The sequence below is a fragment of the Zonotrichia leucophrys genome, chromosome 1 (assembly GCF_028769735.1).
Source record: "Zonotrichia leucophrys gambelii isolate GWCS_2022_RI chromosome 1, RI_Zleu_2.0, whole genome shotgun sequence".
Classification (NCBI taxonomy): domain Eukaryota; kingdom Metazoa; phylum Chordata; class Aves; order Passeriformes; family Passerellidae; genus Zonotrichia; species Zonotrichia leucophrys.
Window position 1 is genome coordinate 115,359,304 of NC_088169.1, and position 15,171 is coordinate 115,374,474.

The 15,171-nt window shown below is 57.8% G+C and overlaps 1 protein-coding gene and 1 long non-coding RNA gene across 6 annotated transcripts in view; one reads left to right on the forward strand and one right to left on the reverse strand.

The window, feature by feature from the left end:
- Positions 1-2,123: 2,123 nt before the first annotated feature.
- Positions 2,124-15,171, forward strand: part of ARHGEF17 (Rho guanine nucleotide exchange factor 17) — a 29,492-nt gene continuing 16,444 nt past the window's right edge. For all 4 annotated transcript variants that reach the window (XM_064728528.1, XM_064728543.1, XM_064728535.1 and 1 more), the window contains exon 1: positions 2,124-5,061. In XM_064728528.1, coding sequence (XP_064584598.1) covers positions 2,131-5,061 — 2,931 coding nt within the window. In that variant the 5' untranslated portion in view covers positions 2,124-2,130. The remainder of the gene's footprint in view (positions 5,062-15,171) is intronic.
- On the reverse strand, positions 6,170-14,876 carry LOC135455446 (uncharacterized). 2 transcript variants are annotated; one of them, XR_010442323.1, is made up of 5 exons: positions 14,819-14,876; positions 14,342-14,563; positions 13,959-14,220; positions 10,402-10,566; positions 6,170-7,838 (listed from the first exon to the last, which is right to left on the reverse strand). It is a non-coding gene; the product is annotated as an uncharacterized LOC135455446 (long non-coding RNA). The 2 variants fall into 2 exon arrangements; XR_010442322.1 differs by having other exon boundaries at positions 6,170-10,566.

A 15,171-nucleotide genomic window follows, 5' to 3' on the forward strand; every position in this document is an offset into this window, starting at 1 on the left:
TGGCCTGAGCTCATCCTCGCCAAAATCCCCTTTGATGCATTTTTGGGGTCCTGCAATGGAAGGGCAAAGTGCTGGGGGGCTGCGAGAGCGGTGGCTGCGGGGACAACCCCAGCCTGATGTCCCCATCTCTTCCCAGAGCGGAGGGAGGTGACGGAGTGGGAGGGCCGGGCCACGCCATCCGGACCCAGGAGAGGGCGCAAAATATTTAGATTTGGAGAAATCCGGCCGATCTGTGGGTGTCCACCTGGCTCCAGGGAGGGAGGAGTCCTGCAGCACCAGAGTGCCCAGCGCATGGATAGGACCCATGGGAGGAGGTGGCAGAAAATATCGATCCACAATAAAGCTCTGAGGGGGGGGGAAATATTTAATCAGCTTCCAAAAAGTCTGGTGGTGGCTGCAAGGGCTGCATGGACTCGGGTGGTCACATCCAACAGGCTCAGGATGGTGTTCCTGATACTGGAATCACTAATTTGGAATGTTTTTGAAGAGCTCTCTTTGGATCTCACCTTGCCCTGCCCTGTCAGCAGTTCCCTTGGCACCACCAGGCCTGGAAGTGATGGGAATAAAGGGATGCCTTAGAAATGGAGTGAACACCTCAACAAATCTCCTTTGCTTGCCAGATGCTCAAAGGCAGCAGCTGAGAACCAAGCGGGGATGAAATGCATAATTTCATCATTTTAATAAAATCTTCCCAAAATGCCATCTGGGGGGGACATCGTGGGGACAGGAGACACCCAGGCCTGGGGGAAGCAGGGAGGAGGGTGGGAAGGGAGAGCCAGGGAAGGAAGACTTGCTGGGGTGGAGCACCTCACAGCATTGCTGCAGGCGCTTTTTAGGCCCCGAAAAATTCACTTACAGAAGGTGTTGGATTTTTTTTCTCCCCTTTGTTGTGCCTTTGGGTCAGAGCCAGAAATATCTTCTACATGGCCAGAACACCTCTGCAGCCCCATCCATGTCTCCAAGGCCACAGCTCACCCACCAGCCGTCCCAGCCACCTTCATTTGTCACATCCCCAGCGATAAATCTGCTGTCTTGGGGGGGAAAAAAGGGTTATAGGCTTCAAATAGCAAGCGCTGACAAGCGCTGCTAAAACCCACGAGAAAGTCTGTTCACGGGGCAGTGCTTCCCTGCAGAGCTGTGCAAGATGGGAACAAGGTGTTCTCTCCTCCCTGAGAGGAGCAGCAAAGCAGGGTCTGGAGGAATCTGCTGCAATGGGAAGAATCTTTCACTGGCACTCACATTTTTGGCTATTTGTCCTGTTTCCCTCTAAAAGGAAAAAGGTGGGAAGGGATGGAGGGAATCACAGAGTGGTTTGGGTTGGGAGGGATCCTAAAGACCACCTAATTCCAACACCCTGCCATGGGTAAGGACACATTCCACTATCCCATGTTAATCCAAGCCCTGGCTTTGGACACTGCCAGGATCCAGAGGCAGCCACAGCTGCTCTGGGCACCCTGTGCCAGGGCCTCAGCACCCTCACAGGGAACAATTCCTTCCCAATATGCCGCTGAAATCTCCCCTATTTCAGTTTAAAGCTGTCCCCCCTCATCCTATCACTATGTGCCCATGTAAAAAGTTGCTCTCCCAGTTTTTTATAAGCCACTTTATAAAAGGGAAGGGGGATGAAGGATGCTGGGGGATGTGGAAGAAAGGATGCAGGGGGTAAGGAAGGATGCGGGAGGGGGGTGAAAGATGCAGGGGGGTGCGAGGTGCTCCTGCTTAGCCCTGGAGTGAGAGGGCAGCTGTAAAGCCGCCTTCCTCTCCCTCCTCATCCTCTCCAAAGGAAAAAAGAAAAATTAAATAAATAATTTTTAAAAGGGAGCAAAACTTCAACCCTCCCCCTCTGCGGGAGCAAACCCCGCCTCCGGGGAGGAAAGTTTATTTGAATGCAACAAATAAAAAAGCAGGGGGTGAGGGAGGAGGAAAAGCCAAAAAAAAAAAAAAAAGAAGGGGGGGGGGGGGGGGGGGAGAGAGAGAGAGAGAAAACAAAGCGGGAGGGATGCAGCCCGCCGGCAGCCCGGAGGAGGAGCGGGGCCGGGCGGTGCCTGCGGCGGGGCCGGGGCCGGGGCGCGGCGGCGGCGGGGCCGGGGGGCGGGCGGAGGCGGCGGCGGCGCCGGGGGGGCACCGACAATGGCGGAGGGGGGCAGCGGCCGGGGGGTAGCGGCGGCTCGGTGCCTGCTGCCCGCCTCCTCCCCGCCTTCCTCCTCCTCCTCCTCCTCCTCCTTCTTCTTCCCGGCTAGGAAAGTTTCAGCGCCGAGCGCGGAGCAACAACCGGGCCGGGCTTTTGGCAGCCTGGCCCCGTCGGTACGGCAGCTTTCGCTTCGTTTCACCGAGCCGGAGCCGACGGGCCCGGTTCATGCCGGGGCTCAGCCGCCGTCCCCGGCTCCACCGCCGCCCCCGCCGCCGCCGCCGTCGCCGCCGGGCCCGGGGTTAAACGCGGAGCCGCCGCGCTGGCCCAGCGTCCCGGCGATGCGGAAACTCTTCGGGGAAAGCTGCCGGCAGCCCGCGGCGGCCACCGGGAATGGGATGGGCAACGGGAGCGGCAGCGGGAGCGGGAGCGCCCGCGGAGCTCCCCCGCCGCCTCCGCCCCGCAGCCGCGTCCCGCACCCGGCGCTCCGCTCTCCCCGCGGAGCTCCGCCGGAGCCCGGCCCGCATTCCTGGCATAACTCGGCTCGACCGCAACCACCCTCCTCCTCCCCATCACCCCGCTCCAACGGGGACGATGAAGCCGCGGCGGCCCGTTCTCCCCGCGCCTCATCGGGCAGCGAGGGCGAGGGGCAGAGCGCTGCCCTCCGGCCCCGCTCCGCGCGGAAGAAGAAGAAGGAGGGCACGGAGGATGGCGATGCCGAGGCCGAAGGCTGCGCTCGGGTGGTCCCCCGGCACCCGCTGCCCATGGTGGCCCGCGTCTCCAAGGTGAACATCCTGCCCTTCGGCAGCCCCGGCGGGTCACGCAGCAGCAGTCGCTATTCCAGCACGGAGACGCTGAAGGAAGAGGAGCAGTTTGGAGTCTGCTGGCCCGGCCAAGGACGGGCTCTCCAGGCGGGTTACGGTATCTATCGATCGCCCAGTTTTGGGGCCAGCGATGGCCTGGCCTGGGGACAGCCGGGCATCCGCGTCCGGCCCAAGCTGCCCCAGAGCGTGGCCAAGGCAAAACCGGACTATGGGAGCGAGAGCCTGCACCAGCCGGGGCTGGAAGGGGAGCGGGCCAAGCACCGCAAGTCCTTGTCCAACCCTGACATCGCCACCGAGACCCTGACTCTGCTCAGCTTCCTCAAATCGGACCTCTCAGAGCTGAAGGTGAAGAAGAAGGGGGTGAGGATCGGCCTTGACGTGGGCTCTGATGGATGCTCCAGCGGTGCCAGCCCTTCCCCAGGCGGCTGCGGTGCCGCTCATCCCCAAACCCGCTGGGCGCCGGGCGAGCGGCCAACCCTCAAGGACCTGACGGCCACTTTGCGTCGCGCCAAGTCCTTCACCTGCTCCGAAAAATCCGGGACACGGCGGCTCTTCCTGCAGAGCACCATGAAGCAGAGCTCCTCCGAGCTCCTCCTGGCCTCTACGGACAGCCAGGACCGGGTGGCTCCAGGTGGGGGACAGCAGGGCGACGAGGATCCTCTCCCCATGGTCATCCAGGACCAGTACATCCAGGAGGCGAGGCAGGTGTTTGAGAAGATCAGCAGGATGGGTTCCCAGCAGGACTACGGCTTTGCCGCCGAGCAGAAGGACAGCGGAGGTGTGGAGGGCGCTGAGGTGGTGGCACCGACGACGGGGACGACGGACACGACCCTTCGGGGACAGGTGGAGAGCACGCGGTGTTTGAAGGACGTGGAGCTGGAGGAGAACCTCCCTCACAGTAAATCCGTGGAGGAGCTGTCGGGTCACGAGTCGAGCGTGACGGACGAGGGCATCGTCACGGAGCCGGAGCCCGTGGGGATGCCCTTCCAAGGCCGGCACGAGGCTGTGGACGCCTGGATGCTGCCCAGTGCTGGGCCGGCAGCGGGCGGCTCTGAAACGCCGCTGCCCGCTCACCCAGTGGCGGTGGCTGAAGACCTTCCAGCTGGCAAAGCCGAGACGCCGAGCACCCCTGGCAGCCTGCGGCGCCGACGTAAGTTCCCGTCAGCGGGCGCCAATGGGATGGAGGGCGGCAGCGAGGGTGGCACCGAGCCCTACCGCTCCCTCAGCGACCCCATGCCTCACCGGAGGCGCTCGGTGGCGGAGGAGGCCAAGAATTTCTCCGTGGACAGCAACCTGCTGGGCTCGCTGAGCGCCAAGGCGGGCATCCCCCAGCCGGCCGCCATCGCGGGCAGCGCGGGCAGCGCGGGCAGCGACCTGTCCCTGGGCAGCGATGGGCCCCGCGACTACAGCAGCCTCATCCGCACCATCGTCAGCCAGCCCGGCGCCATGGCCAAGCTGGGCGACGACAAGGCCAACGGCAAGACCATCAAGAAGAAGTCGCTGAGCGACCCCAGCCGCCGTGGCGAGCTGGCACCTGGCGCCTTCGAGGGTCCCGGTGAGGCCATCAGCGAGCTGGAGGCCAGCATTCCCCCGTCCAGCAGCGAGCCCATCCTCTCCGCCCAGCCCGCGGCACCGGGCGCCGGCCGCGGCTACGGCTTCGACCCCAAGCTGGCCGAGGTGCTGTCCCCTCGCGTGGCCCGCCGCAGCTCCAAGAAGCGCTCCAACCGCGCCGCTCACCAGGAGAACCAGCCGCCCCCCGCGCCCGCCGTCCTCGCCAAGGGCCGCCCGGCCGCCAAGCACGTGCGGCACACCAGCGAGCCCGCCACCTTCGTCCCCATCGCCGTCCCCGAGCCGCTCGTCCCCTCCGGCCACCACGGCCACCACCTCCCTGCGCCGGCCGCCGGCCGCTCGCCCGGGAAATCCTTGCCGAGCCTGCAGCCTCCTTCGCTGGAGGATGTCACCAAGCGGTACATGCTGGCCCTCAACTCAGGTGACACGTCCCCCGCTGCCGGGGATGGCCCCCGCTCGCCACCCGCTGCCCCACCGCCCCGGCTGCCCCGCTGCTCGCGGCTGCCCGACGAACACGGCCCCAGGAGCAAGCCGCAGGTGGTAAGTGCCCATCCATCCTAAAAGCACCTTTGTTTCATGGGGTGCACCACCCAGCCAGAGCACTGGTGGCCTTGGGGTCTGTCACGTGTCCCTTGTGGCGGATGGACAAATTCCCATCTGCAGAGGCACTGCTGGATGGCCCAGAGCCCTCCCAGCCCTTTCTGCTGCTCCCCAGGGGATGAGCTCTTGTTTGTTGGGGCAACCTCCCTAGTGAAAAGGTGACTTTTGGATGGGAAAAAGCAGTTTTCAGGTTAAACAGCACCACGTTTTGGTGGAAGAGGGTTTTAGAAATGTATTATGTTTATGTATAAAATCTCTCCGTGGTGCTAAGGTACTGATAAATACTGATAAATATACTGACCATCACTGAGATGCTGAACCAAAAATTGCCTTTTCCTTGGCTGGGAAGGCTGAGCAACAATCCTTCTGCTTGGGAATCCAAATGCTACGCCCCTAATTGAGCAAAACTGCATTTTCCCCCCCAAAAAAACACCATCCCTCTACTTGGGATCATGAGCATTGCCATGCTGGTGCGTAGGAAAAAAGGGGAAAAATATTTTTGTGCGTGCACTGAATATTTGATTGATAGGTGAAAGTTTGATCCTCTCTGGGGAGGAGTTGGCGCAGTCTGGGGGATGTGGAGGTGCTCTGCTCACCCTGGAGCACAGCTGCGTGCTTTGGGATCTCTCCTGGGATGGGTTTTTGGCATCGCTGGCCCCTTGGCTGAAGGTAGCCTTGGGTTCCCATCACGCTGGGTGTTTGTGCCGGGAAGGGCTTGGAAGCATCACCTCCTGCTGCGGCACGGCAGTGCCAGCACCCACGGGGCTTTTAATAGCTCTGGGAGAAGCCCAGAAATACCCATTCCCGTGGGGGATCTGCCGAGAGCTCGCAGGAATGACGCTGCCAGGGCTCTCTCCCGTGCTCCAAACCGATTTCAGAGGATGGGCTGGACCATTCCCTTCCAGCAGCAGCCAAGCGCGAAGTCCTCAGGGCTGAGCCTGGCGGTGTAACCCTTGCTGGCCAGGGCAGAGCCGTGTGGAGAGAGGCTGCTTTTCTTTGGATCCTCCCAAAACCCCTCAGCATCTTCCCCCCAGCGTGTTCTCTTGGGATCTGGCATCCTCCTCACAGGATATTCTCGTGGGATCCAGCAGCCCTGCAGCAGCATTGCTCCCAGGAGGTTCTCCTGCAGTCTGGCATCCCCACAGCATCATTCCCTCAGGTTATTCTCTTGGAATCCGTAATCCCTGCAGCAACATTCCCCTCAAAATGTTCTCCAGGGATTTCTGCTCCCCATCCAGCTCCTTCTCCTGCCAGACAGCAACCGTGGGTGGCTGAGAACAGGATGGCCACTCTTGGCCACTGTGTGAAACATCCTCGAGGATGTTTTGGGTGAGTTTTTGGGCAGAATTTTTTGCCTGATGGACCAGTTTAGGTTTAGGTTTTTGTCTTCTTCCATTGTGGGCTGAAAAGTGCTATGAAACCATCGAGCATTATAATTAAAATGGGTTAATGAGGAACCTCCTGGAGCTCTGGCTGCTGCCGCCGTGGGGACATTGGCAGGTCCCCAAGATGAGGCTGTGGCACCTAGTGGCATTTCTAAATAATTAATATGTTTAGTTTATATAATATATGGTTTATCTCAATAATTTATAGAGAGATATTTCTTACTCAGGCAGGTCTCTGTGGTGTCCTGGGGCTGGGACATGATGGCCCCAATATCAGGGATGCTCTGCTGACCCCACACCCCAATACACCCCTGGTCTGATCCCAGCTTTGGGATGATTTTGGGTGGATTTTTGCCAGCTGGGAGCCCTGTTTGGAAAGCATGTCCCCAGGTGGACAGGCCACCCTGTGGAGCAGACCCTGGGGATGCTGCTCCTCACCTTGCCTGAACCCTCCGGCCCCGGGGAACAGGGTGCGAATTTTCCCTTTTAAGGGCAACACCACAGCTGTATCTTCAAATCTCTCTCCTGCCCTGGGATTTCTTTGTGCTCCAGCCATATCCTAACTGAAACCAGGATTTTTATTTCTCCTTTTGATTTATTAGATGGTGGAGCTGGGATGTTTTATTTCAGATGGCATCAGCTTTGCCTGGGGGGGGCCAAGGGGGTTGCTTTAATCGTAAGTGAGAGCACCAAGGACCGGATATAACTTGGCACTGGGATGGTTGGCTTGGATCATGGATTTATCCCTGATCAGCAGAGAAGAAATCTCCTTTATTTTTTACTTTTACATTCTTTTCCCCTCCCTAACTCAATGGGAAGGGCCAGCGTTGCAAGGTAGTGAGTCTGTATGGGGAAATGGCCACATCCACTTGGGAATTTTGTGGGATGGGAGCATCCATCTCCTATCATGCTGGTGATGGTGAGATGGTGCCCATCTCCAGCAGACTGTACTGGGAAGGGATTCCTAATGGGGTCTGGCACCTCTGGGGTGATGCTCCCTTAAAATATCCTCTCCCAAAATCTTTCACCTCAAGGTATTCCCTCGGGGTTGAGCATCCCTGCAGCACCATTCCCCCAGGATATTTTCCTAGCTCCATGGTTTGGTAGTGGCTTTTGCAGAGGTGCATCTGGCACATCCCACCCAGAGAGGCAATGGTGTGTTCTCCCTCAGGGGCAGCACTGTTTGTACTGGGTGCTTTCCAGCAATTCTCCATGGGGCTGGAGCCATCCAGTTCATCCTGGGGGCAGAACCCCTTCACCTTGTGCCTGATGATGGGCACCAGGCTTTTAATTCCTTGGGGGTTGTTAGCTGCACATCCCACTCTGGTGGATCTGGAGAATAAAACCCCAAAACTCAAGATAAAGACTTTTCCCTTCTTCCAGCATCCCAAAAGCTGCTGGAATGGGCAGCACAATGTGTGTGCACCTAGCCTAGCAGCAAGCCAGGATGCATTTAGGACACTTTTGGGATGGATTTGGGGTCCACTTGCTGCTCGGGATGCCAGACTGGCAACCCCTCGGATCTCTGTTCCCCCCACGGCCGAATCCATCTGAGGATGGAAAATGAGGTATGCTCGCTGTCCTGCTGTGTTTGTTGACCTAGCAGCGCTTGGATTAAACAGGAAAATATTGATTTAAATATAGCACCTCTGGGGAGCAGGGCAGTCGTGGGAACGCGGCCTTCCCCACCTGCGGGTCCCGAGCGGGGCGGCCGCACCCCGGAAAAGCCATCGGGGACGGAGGGGATCCCGCAGGGAGCGGCGGGGTCACGTTCCCAGGGAAGCTTGTGGACATTTCCTCCCCTGCATCCTCCCTCCCGGCTCATCCCCCTCCTCCAGAGGCTCCTCCTCGCTGTGGGGACAGCTCAGAGCCGGATCCATGCACTGGCCGTATATTCCTGCAGTTTGTCATCTTTGGGCTCAGTTTCCCTCTGTTCCATTTGTGTGAATCCCCACGTTGGGGGCTGTGGCTGGGAGTTATCTCGGTTTTTTTGGTGTTACTGGGAATCTCTGATTAATTAAAGCAGCTACAGGGGCGAGGTGGGAATGGGCAAATCTTGGCTCTCCTCTCCCTGCTCCAATGGTTTGCCCGGGTTTTGTGTCCCTGGATCTGCTGTGCTCAGTGAAATGCTGGACTGGGGGGAAACTGAGGCAGCCCTTCAGAGAGGTGGGATGTGGGATGGAGTGGGGGGAAACTGAGGCAGCCCTTCATAGAGGTGGGATGTGGGATGGAGTGGGGGGAAACTGAGGCTGGGATCAGGGGATGCTGCCTGCCAGTGGCATGGATTGACCCTGGCATCAGGGGGGTGACACAGCCCAAATCCCCCTAACTCTGCCCATTTTTGTCTCTTTCTTTCCTCACTGCCAAAATCCCTTATCTTAGCCCATTTCTTATTCTTTCCTTCCCCTGTGCCAAAATCCCTTATCTTTGCCCATTTTTTACCTCTTTCCTTCCCCGGTGCCAAAATTCACTTAACTCTGCCCATTTTTACCTCTTTTCTTTCCCTGCTGACAAAACCCCCTAAACTCTGCCCAATTTTTACTCTTCCCCAGTGCCCAAAATCACCTTAACTCTGCCCATTTCTGCCCCTCCCCTTCCTCACTGCCAGCTCTTTGGACAGGACCGCTTTGTCCCTTGTCCCTCCACTTTAATTAAAAGCCTCTAATTAATTAGGCAGCGAGCTCCACTGGGGGAAGGAGGATGATCCACAAGGGATGTGCATCCTTTGAGGCCTGTGCTGGTGGTGTGGGGCAGGATTCAGCCTTGGAATGACAGGGTTATCCCTGGGCTGAGCTGGTGCTGGGGGCTGGCCTTGGCCTGATCCAAAGGTCAGGCTCTGGGCAGGATCCAGGCCCTGGAGCCAGGGTGGGAGGCTGGAATGGGCTCCCAGCCTCTGGAGGGACCCACAGTGCTGCAGCTGGGATGCACCAGCAGCTCCCTGGGGATGGGGTGGGCACGGAGGGAGAGGATGGATCTGGAGCCTGTGCATCCAGGGAAATCCCTGGGATTTGTGTGCATGTCCAGTCCCGGAGTGCAGGGATACACATACAGGGGGTATGGAGACAGGGACACTCACTAAGGGAATCTAGGGGGAATATGGCAGCATTTTTTGCCTGATGGACCAGTTTAGGTTTAGTTTTTTATCTTCTCTGATCGTGGGCTGGAAAGTGCTATGAAACCATTGAGCATTGTAATTAAAATGGGTTAATGAGGAACCTCCTGGAGCGTTGGCTGGTGCTGCCTTGGGGACATTGGCAGGTCCCCAAGATGAGGCTGTGGCACCTAGTGGCATTTCTAAATAATTAATGTTATTAAGGGAAGGGGTCCCTGGTGCAGGGATGCACACATGGGGTATGGAGAGGCCCTGGTGCAGGGATGGATTCTCAGAGATGCACTGGGCAGCCTGCCTGCACCCTGCCTGCATCTGTGCACAGATGCCTGGGCTTTTCCATGGAAAATCACATGCCTGCAAAGCCCCTGGGAGGAGGTGGCCTCCTTCTTCCATCTGCTCTTGCCAAGGAAGCAGCAGGTCGGCATCCCTGTGATGTAACCTCCAGGTAACCTCCTGCCAAACCCAGCTGGGATGGAAGCTCAGAGCTGTTCCTGCAGCCCTAATCCATCATTGCAAGGGTTGTGGGATCCTTGGAAGTGTTCAAGGGCAGACTGGGTGGGCTTGGAGCAACCTGTTCTATTGGGACGTGTCCCTGCCCATGGCAGGGGGTAGGAACAAGATGAACTTAAGGTGCCATCTGGTCCAAACCACTCTGTGATTCTCCCACTGATTTAGAGCCTTTCCCAGGGATATTTCTGATACTCCCCTGGATAATGATCCCTATGTGATGGGAGTGTCCAGACAGGTGATGTGCTGAGGTCTCCCCTTGCTGAGCTCCCTCACCTGGTCACAGCAGCTCCCATGGGGCATCCCACAGCTTTCAGAGCTGCAGCAGGAGCTTCTCCCAAATCCAGGATGGAGATGGAGGTGCCCTCACATGAAGGAAAGGTGCAGCCAGGCAGCACTGGGGTTTGGCCTCTACAGCTTCCTCTTCTCTCAGAGCATGCCCTGAAAAACAGGGAAAAGGACAATCTCATACTCCTGGAAAACAGGGAAGGAGACTCCGATCTATCCATCCATCCCTATCAACCTCCATCTATGTCCATTCTCCCATCCAGCCATCCCTCTCCACCCATTCCCACCACCTATCCTGGACAACAGTCTCCAGGCATGATTTTCCAGGAGAACATGGTCCATCTTCCAGGATGTCCATGATTTTCCAAGAGAACATGGTCCATGTTCCAGGATGTCTCCTCCTGAAGGCTTGCACAGACAGAGCCCTCTAAAACAAAAGCCTTGCCATTTCCACCATGGTGCTTCCAGGTCAGGATGTGTCCAGTGAGGAAAAGTCAGCCACTTCCACCCCCTCTCCCTCAGTGTGGCTCTTTTTAAAGCTCTGGTGGTTGGTCCCGGTGGGGTTGTTTCTCCGGACTCCCTTGGTTTCCATGGAGAGGATGAGTGAGGAATTTCAAAGGGAATGGCTCCAGTAAATGAACTCTTCTCTAAAAATAGTGTGTTTGCTTTTGGTTCTTTGGGAACTGCAGCCTGGCCAATGGGAAGGAGAAGGAAAATCAGCATCTGGGTAAAAGTATTCCAGTAACTCCCTCTTGGTGCGAATTCCCGTTGGAGCTGCTCGGCTTCCGGGGGACAGGAGGCTGATCCCAGCTCCTGCCCTCCTCACCAGGGCCGATCCCAGCTCCTGCCCTGATCACCAGGGCCCATCCCAGCTCCTGCCCTGAGCACCAGGGCCCATCCCAAGCCTGCTGCTCCCCCGTACATTGCGCAGAGTATTGTGAGTAGAATCCCTTTAATCCCAGTGGTGGAAGGAGCAGATGTTGGGCTTGTGTGACCCCATGTCCTGCATTATCCCAGAAACCCCAGGCACATCCCTTTTTGGGAACCAGGAGATGGCCACCACCACCTTCCACCCACCAGTGACATCCAGGACACCAGTGAGCCCCAGCAGGACATCCCTGCATGGATGTGCTGGGAAAAGGACACCCGTGCCAGTAGCCACCACCAGGTTTCCTCTGGAGGAGTCACCATCCCAGGGAGGGGACAGCCACCACCAGGTGCCCCTGGAGAAGCCACCATCCTGCTGTGGGGTCACCAGCATCCCTGCACAGGGCTGGAGAAGGTTTCCTGGTGGTGCCGTGGAGTTGCTATTTGTGACTGGCCGTTCCTGAGCCCTCTGATACTCTCCAAAAAAAACAAAAAGGGAGTTGTTTGCATGGGAAGATTGGCATCTCCGAGCCTGGGATATGGTTTCCTGCTTTTTTTAGCTGGAGTAGCAGCAGACTCGCTGGCCTGCCCTGATTTGGCATCCCTCTTCTTACTCTTTTTTTTTTTGGAAGAGTTTCATCCTGACCCCTCGGCAGAAACACCGTCGCTAGCGGTAGGGGATCGGGTTTGGTCCTTTCGGTGCTCTTTGGGCTGCCCAAAACCCCGGTGAGATGGGATGTAGATGGCTCAGAGCCTCGGTGAGCGCAGAGGGAGCTCGTCCCTGCATCGGCCAAACGTGGCGCAGGTCAGTGGATGCTGAACCCCCTGCTCCCCTCTCCCCAGGGTGGGACAGTGACAGGGAAGCTGTCACCTCTCGCCCTGGCTGCGACGTGACGTGGGCTGTGGGCGTTCCTGGCGAGCTCTGTGCTTCCCCCATCCCCAGATCCCTGCTTGCAGCAGGGTGAGGGGAGCTCCAGGAGCTGGGGGGCTGTGGGGCACTGCTGGGTGAGGGCTGGTGGCTGTACCTCAGCTGCTTCCAGGCATGGATCCAGGCGAGGTCCTGGCAGGGGCATGGAACGGGGTGGTCAGGTCTCCTGCCTCCTCTGGGTGTCCACTGTGGATTTGTGGGGGCCCATGGACTCCTAGCACCTGTTTGATGCTAGGAATCCATCTGTCAGCTCCTGGCTATCTGTCTGCAGCTAGATGACATTTCTGGGTGCCCATGGCACCTGGGGGACCATCAGCTCATGGGGGCCTGTGATTATTTCTGGATTTGTGAGTGTCCATGGACTCCTGACACCTGTTGGATCCTAGGAATCCATCAGCTCCTGCATCCCCATCCCGTCCGGGTGCCCGGGTGCTTCTGGGTGTCCATGGACTGCTGGGTACCTGTTGGATGCTGGAATCCACCAGTTCCTGGGTGCCCATGGCCTCTGGATGCCTGTGAGTGTCTGTTGGCTCCTGGGTGTCCTTCAGCTCCTTTGTGCTTGTGGATCTGTGGGTGCCCAGAGTCTCCTTGGAATGCTGGGCATCCATCAGCTCCTGGGTACCCAGGGAGTCTCCATTGGCTTCTGGGTGCCCGTGGACTCCAGAGCAGCTCCTGAGCAGCCATCAGCTTCTGAGCATCCATCATCTTTGACTCCTGGACACCTCTTGGCTTTGGGTGTGCCTGGAATTCTGGCTCCACGTGGAGACCTGCATCCCCATCATCTCCTGGGTACCCAACACCTCCTGTGCCCATCACTCCCTGCATGCCAGGCTGGCTCCCTCCTGCCTGTCCCGAGGCTTCTGGCCCCATTCCAGCAGGCAGCCAGGGCACCTCCCACCCTCCTGTGCCAGGCTGGCATCCAGCAGTGATGCCAGGGAGTGCCAGCATCGGGTACCCCTCTCCCTGGCTTCCTTGTCCCCCCAAATCCTCATAACCATTGCTTTTGGGGTGATGTGGGATGTGGGGTCAGGATTGTGCCAGCAGCAGAGGATGCGGGTGGGGGATCCAGGGATGGAATTGCTCCTGTCCTGGTGGGTGCAGGGCCAAGCCCACTGGGAGGCAGCAGGGAAGGAGCAGGGGGAGGGAAGAGGAGCTGGGCTGACCTCAGCATCTGGAAAGCTGCGCTCTTGGGCCGCGGCCTGCGTGCCGAAAACCGGAGGCAAAAAAAACCTTCCATATTTGGTGAAAGTTGCTCCAGGACTCGGCAAAGGCTGGCAGCAAACGGGGGGCCACAAGCCCCCAGCTCTGCCCTGGACCACTGCTCTTGTCAGGGCTCTGCAGATGGGCCAGGGGATGGATGGTCGCTGGGGAGGGTTAAACTGGGGTGAGCATCTCCAGCCGGGTGGGAAGGGGGGCATGGAGAGGGGGGATCCAGGGAAGGATGCAGGAGATGCACCAGCACAATCCTGAGCTCTGAGTTTTGGCAGAGGGGTGAACCCCTCACCCCAGTGCCATTGGTGAAAATTTCTACTGAAAATCCCACAGAAAAGCCCCACTGTGCATTTAGAGGAGGAGATTTTGTTGCTTTGGGAGATGAGTCTCCTACAGCTCCCCTTTTCCCCATCCCACTGGCACTGCCCCAGCACTGCTGCTCCCCTGGGCAGCACAGGGATGCCCAGCATCCTTCCACCCTGCCTTGGGAAACTTGCCCCAACTCCTTTATTTTTTATCCCCCCCTTTTTTTTCTCACACTTGAAAAGCAGAATTGCAGCCAGGCCGTGTCCTCCCGGGATGAATCACCGCGGCCGAGAAGTCCAAGAAGGGAAAACAACTGAATTCCCGTGCGCTGGGGCTGAGGCTGCCCTGCTCCTCCTCCTCCTCCTCATCCCAGAGGAGTGGTGCTGCTGGGTTTCTCCATGGGAGCATCCCTGACCAAATCAATGCTCCTCTGTGAGCTGCGAGCCTGGGAAAAACCACGGCCGAGGGAAAAGCAAACATCTCCAGCCCCGGGCCTGCGAATAAACACGGGAATATTATTAGTAACTGAAGCAGGGCTGAATCAGAGCTGCTGATTTATGCTCTGATTTCCTTTCAAGAAGTTACTCTGTGGAGAGCAGCTCGGACTTTGCTTACCCGTGGGAGAGCAGGGAGAGGCTGGGCAGGGAGGGAAAGCAGCCCCGGATGTGATTCCCTGCGGCGCCGGGCAGGCTCCCTCTGCTGTGCCACAGGTCCTCCTCTTCCCATGGCACTGGCTTCCCCAGCACCTGGTGGTCCCAGGGATGGGCTGGCTGTGATTCAGAGATGATAGGCTGGCAGCAGGGAGGGAGGCATTGGAAGCCAGGGATGGGGTGACACCTGGAAAAAGAGATGACTTGTGCTCAGGGATGGGCATGGTTGGCACCCAGGGATGGGCTGACATGCCCCAAAAAGGTGACTGGCACCATGGAATGGAGGTGGTTGATACCCAGGGATGGCACTGGCTTATGGCACTTGTGGGGCTTAGGGCAGAGCATCACTGATCCCAAGGGAAAGGCTGCTTAGGTTTGAAACCCTACAAAACCCAGTTTGCTGTTATCCTATTGCTGTTATCCTAATTCTAGAGTCCCATACCTTCTGGGTGGTTTGCTCACAAACAGCTCTTCACAACAGTATTACTTCTTCTGCATCAGCACTCCTCCAAGGCTCACCTTGAGCAGCCAACCACCCCCTTTTATCCCAGTTATCTTCACTGGCCACAGCTGCCACCCAGTGAAGGACATCACAGCTGCAGCCCATCTAGAACAACCAGGATTGGGGCAAGGCCGCTTGTACAATACATAGATTTCACTATAACTCAAAGGCCACCTATACAATACATAGATTTTACTATAACTCAAAGTACAATACATACTAAGATTCAATGGCCACCTATATTTCCCCCTTTTCTTTTAACAATTATGCAATTACAATACATATAACCCACC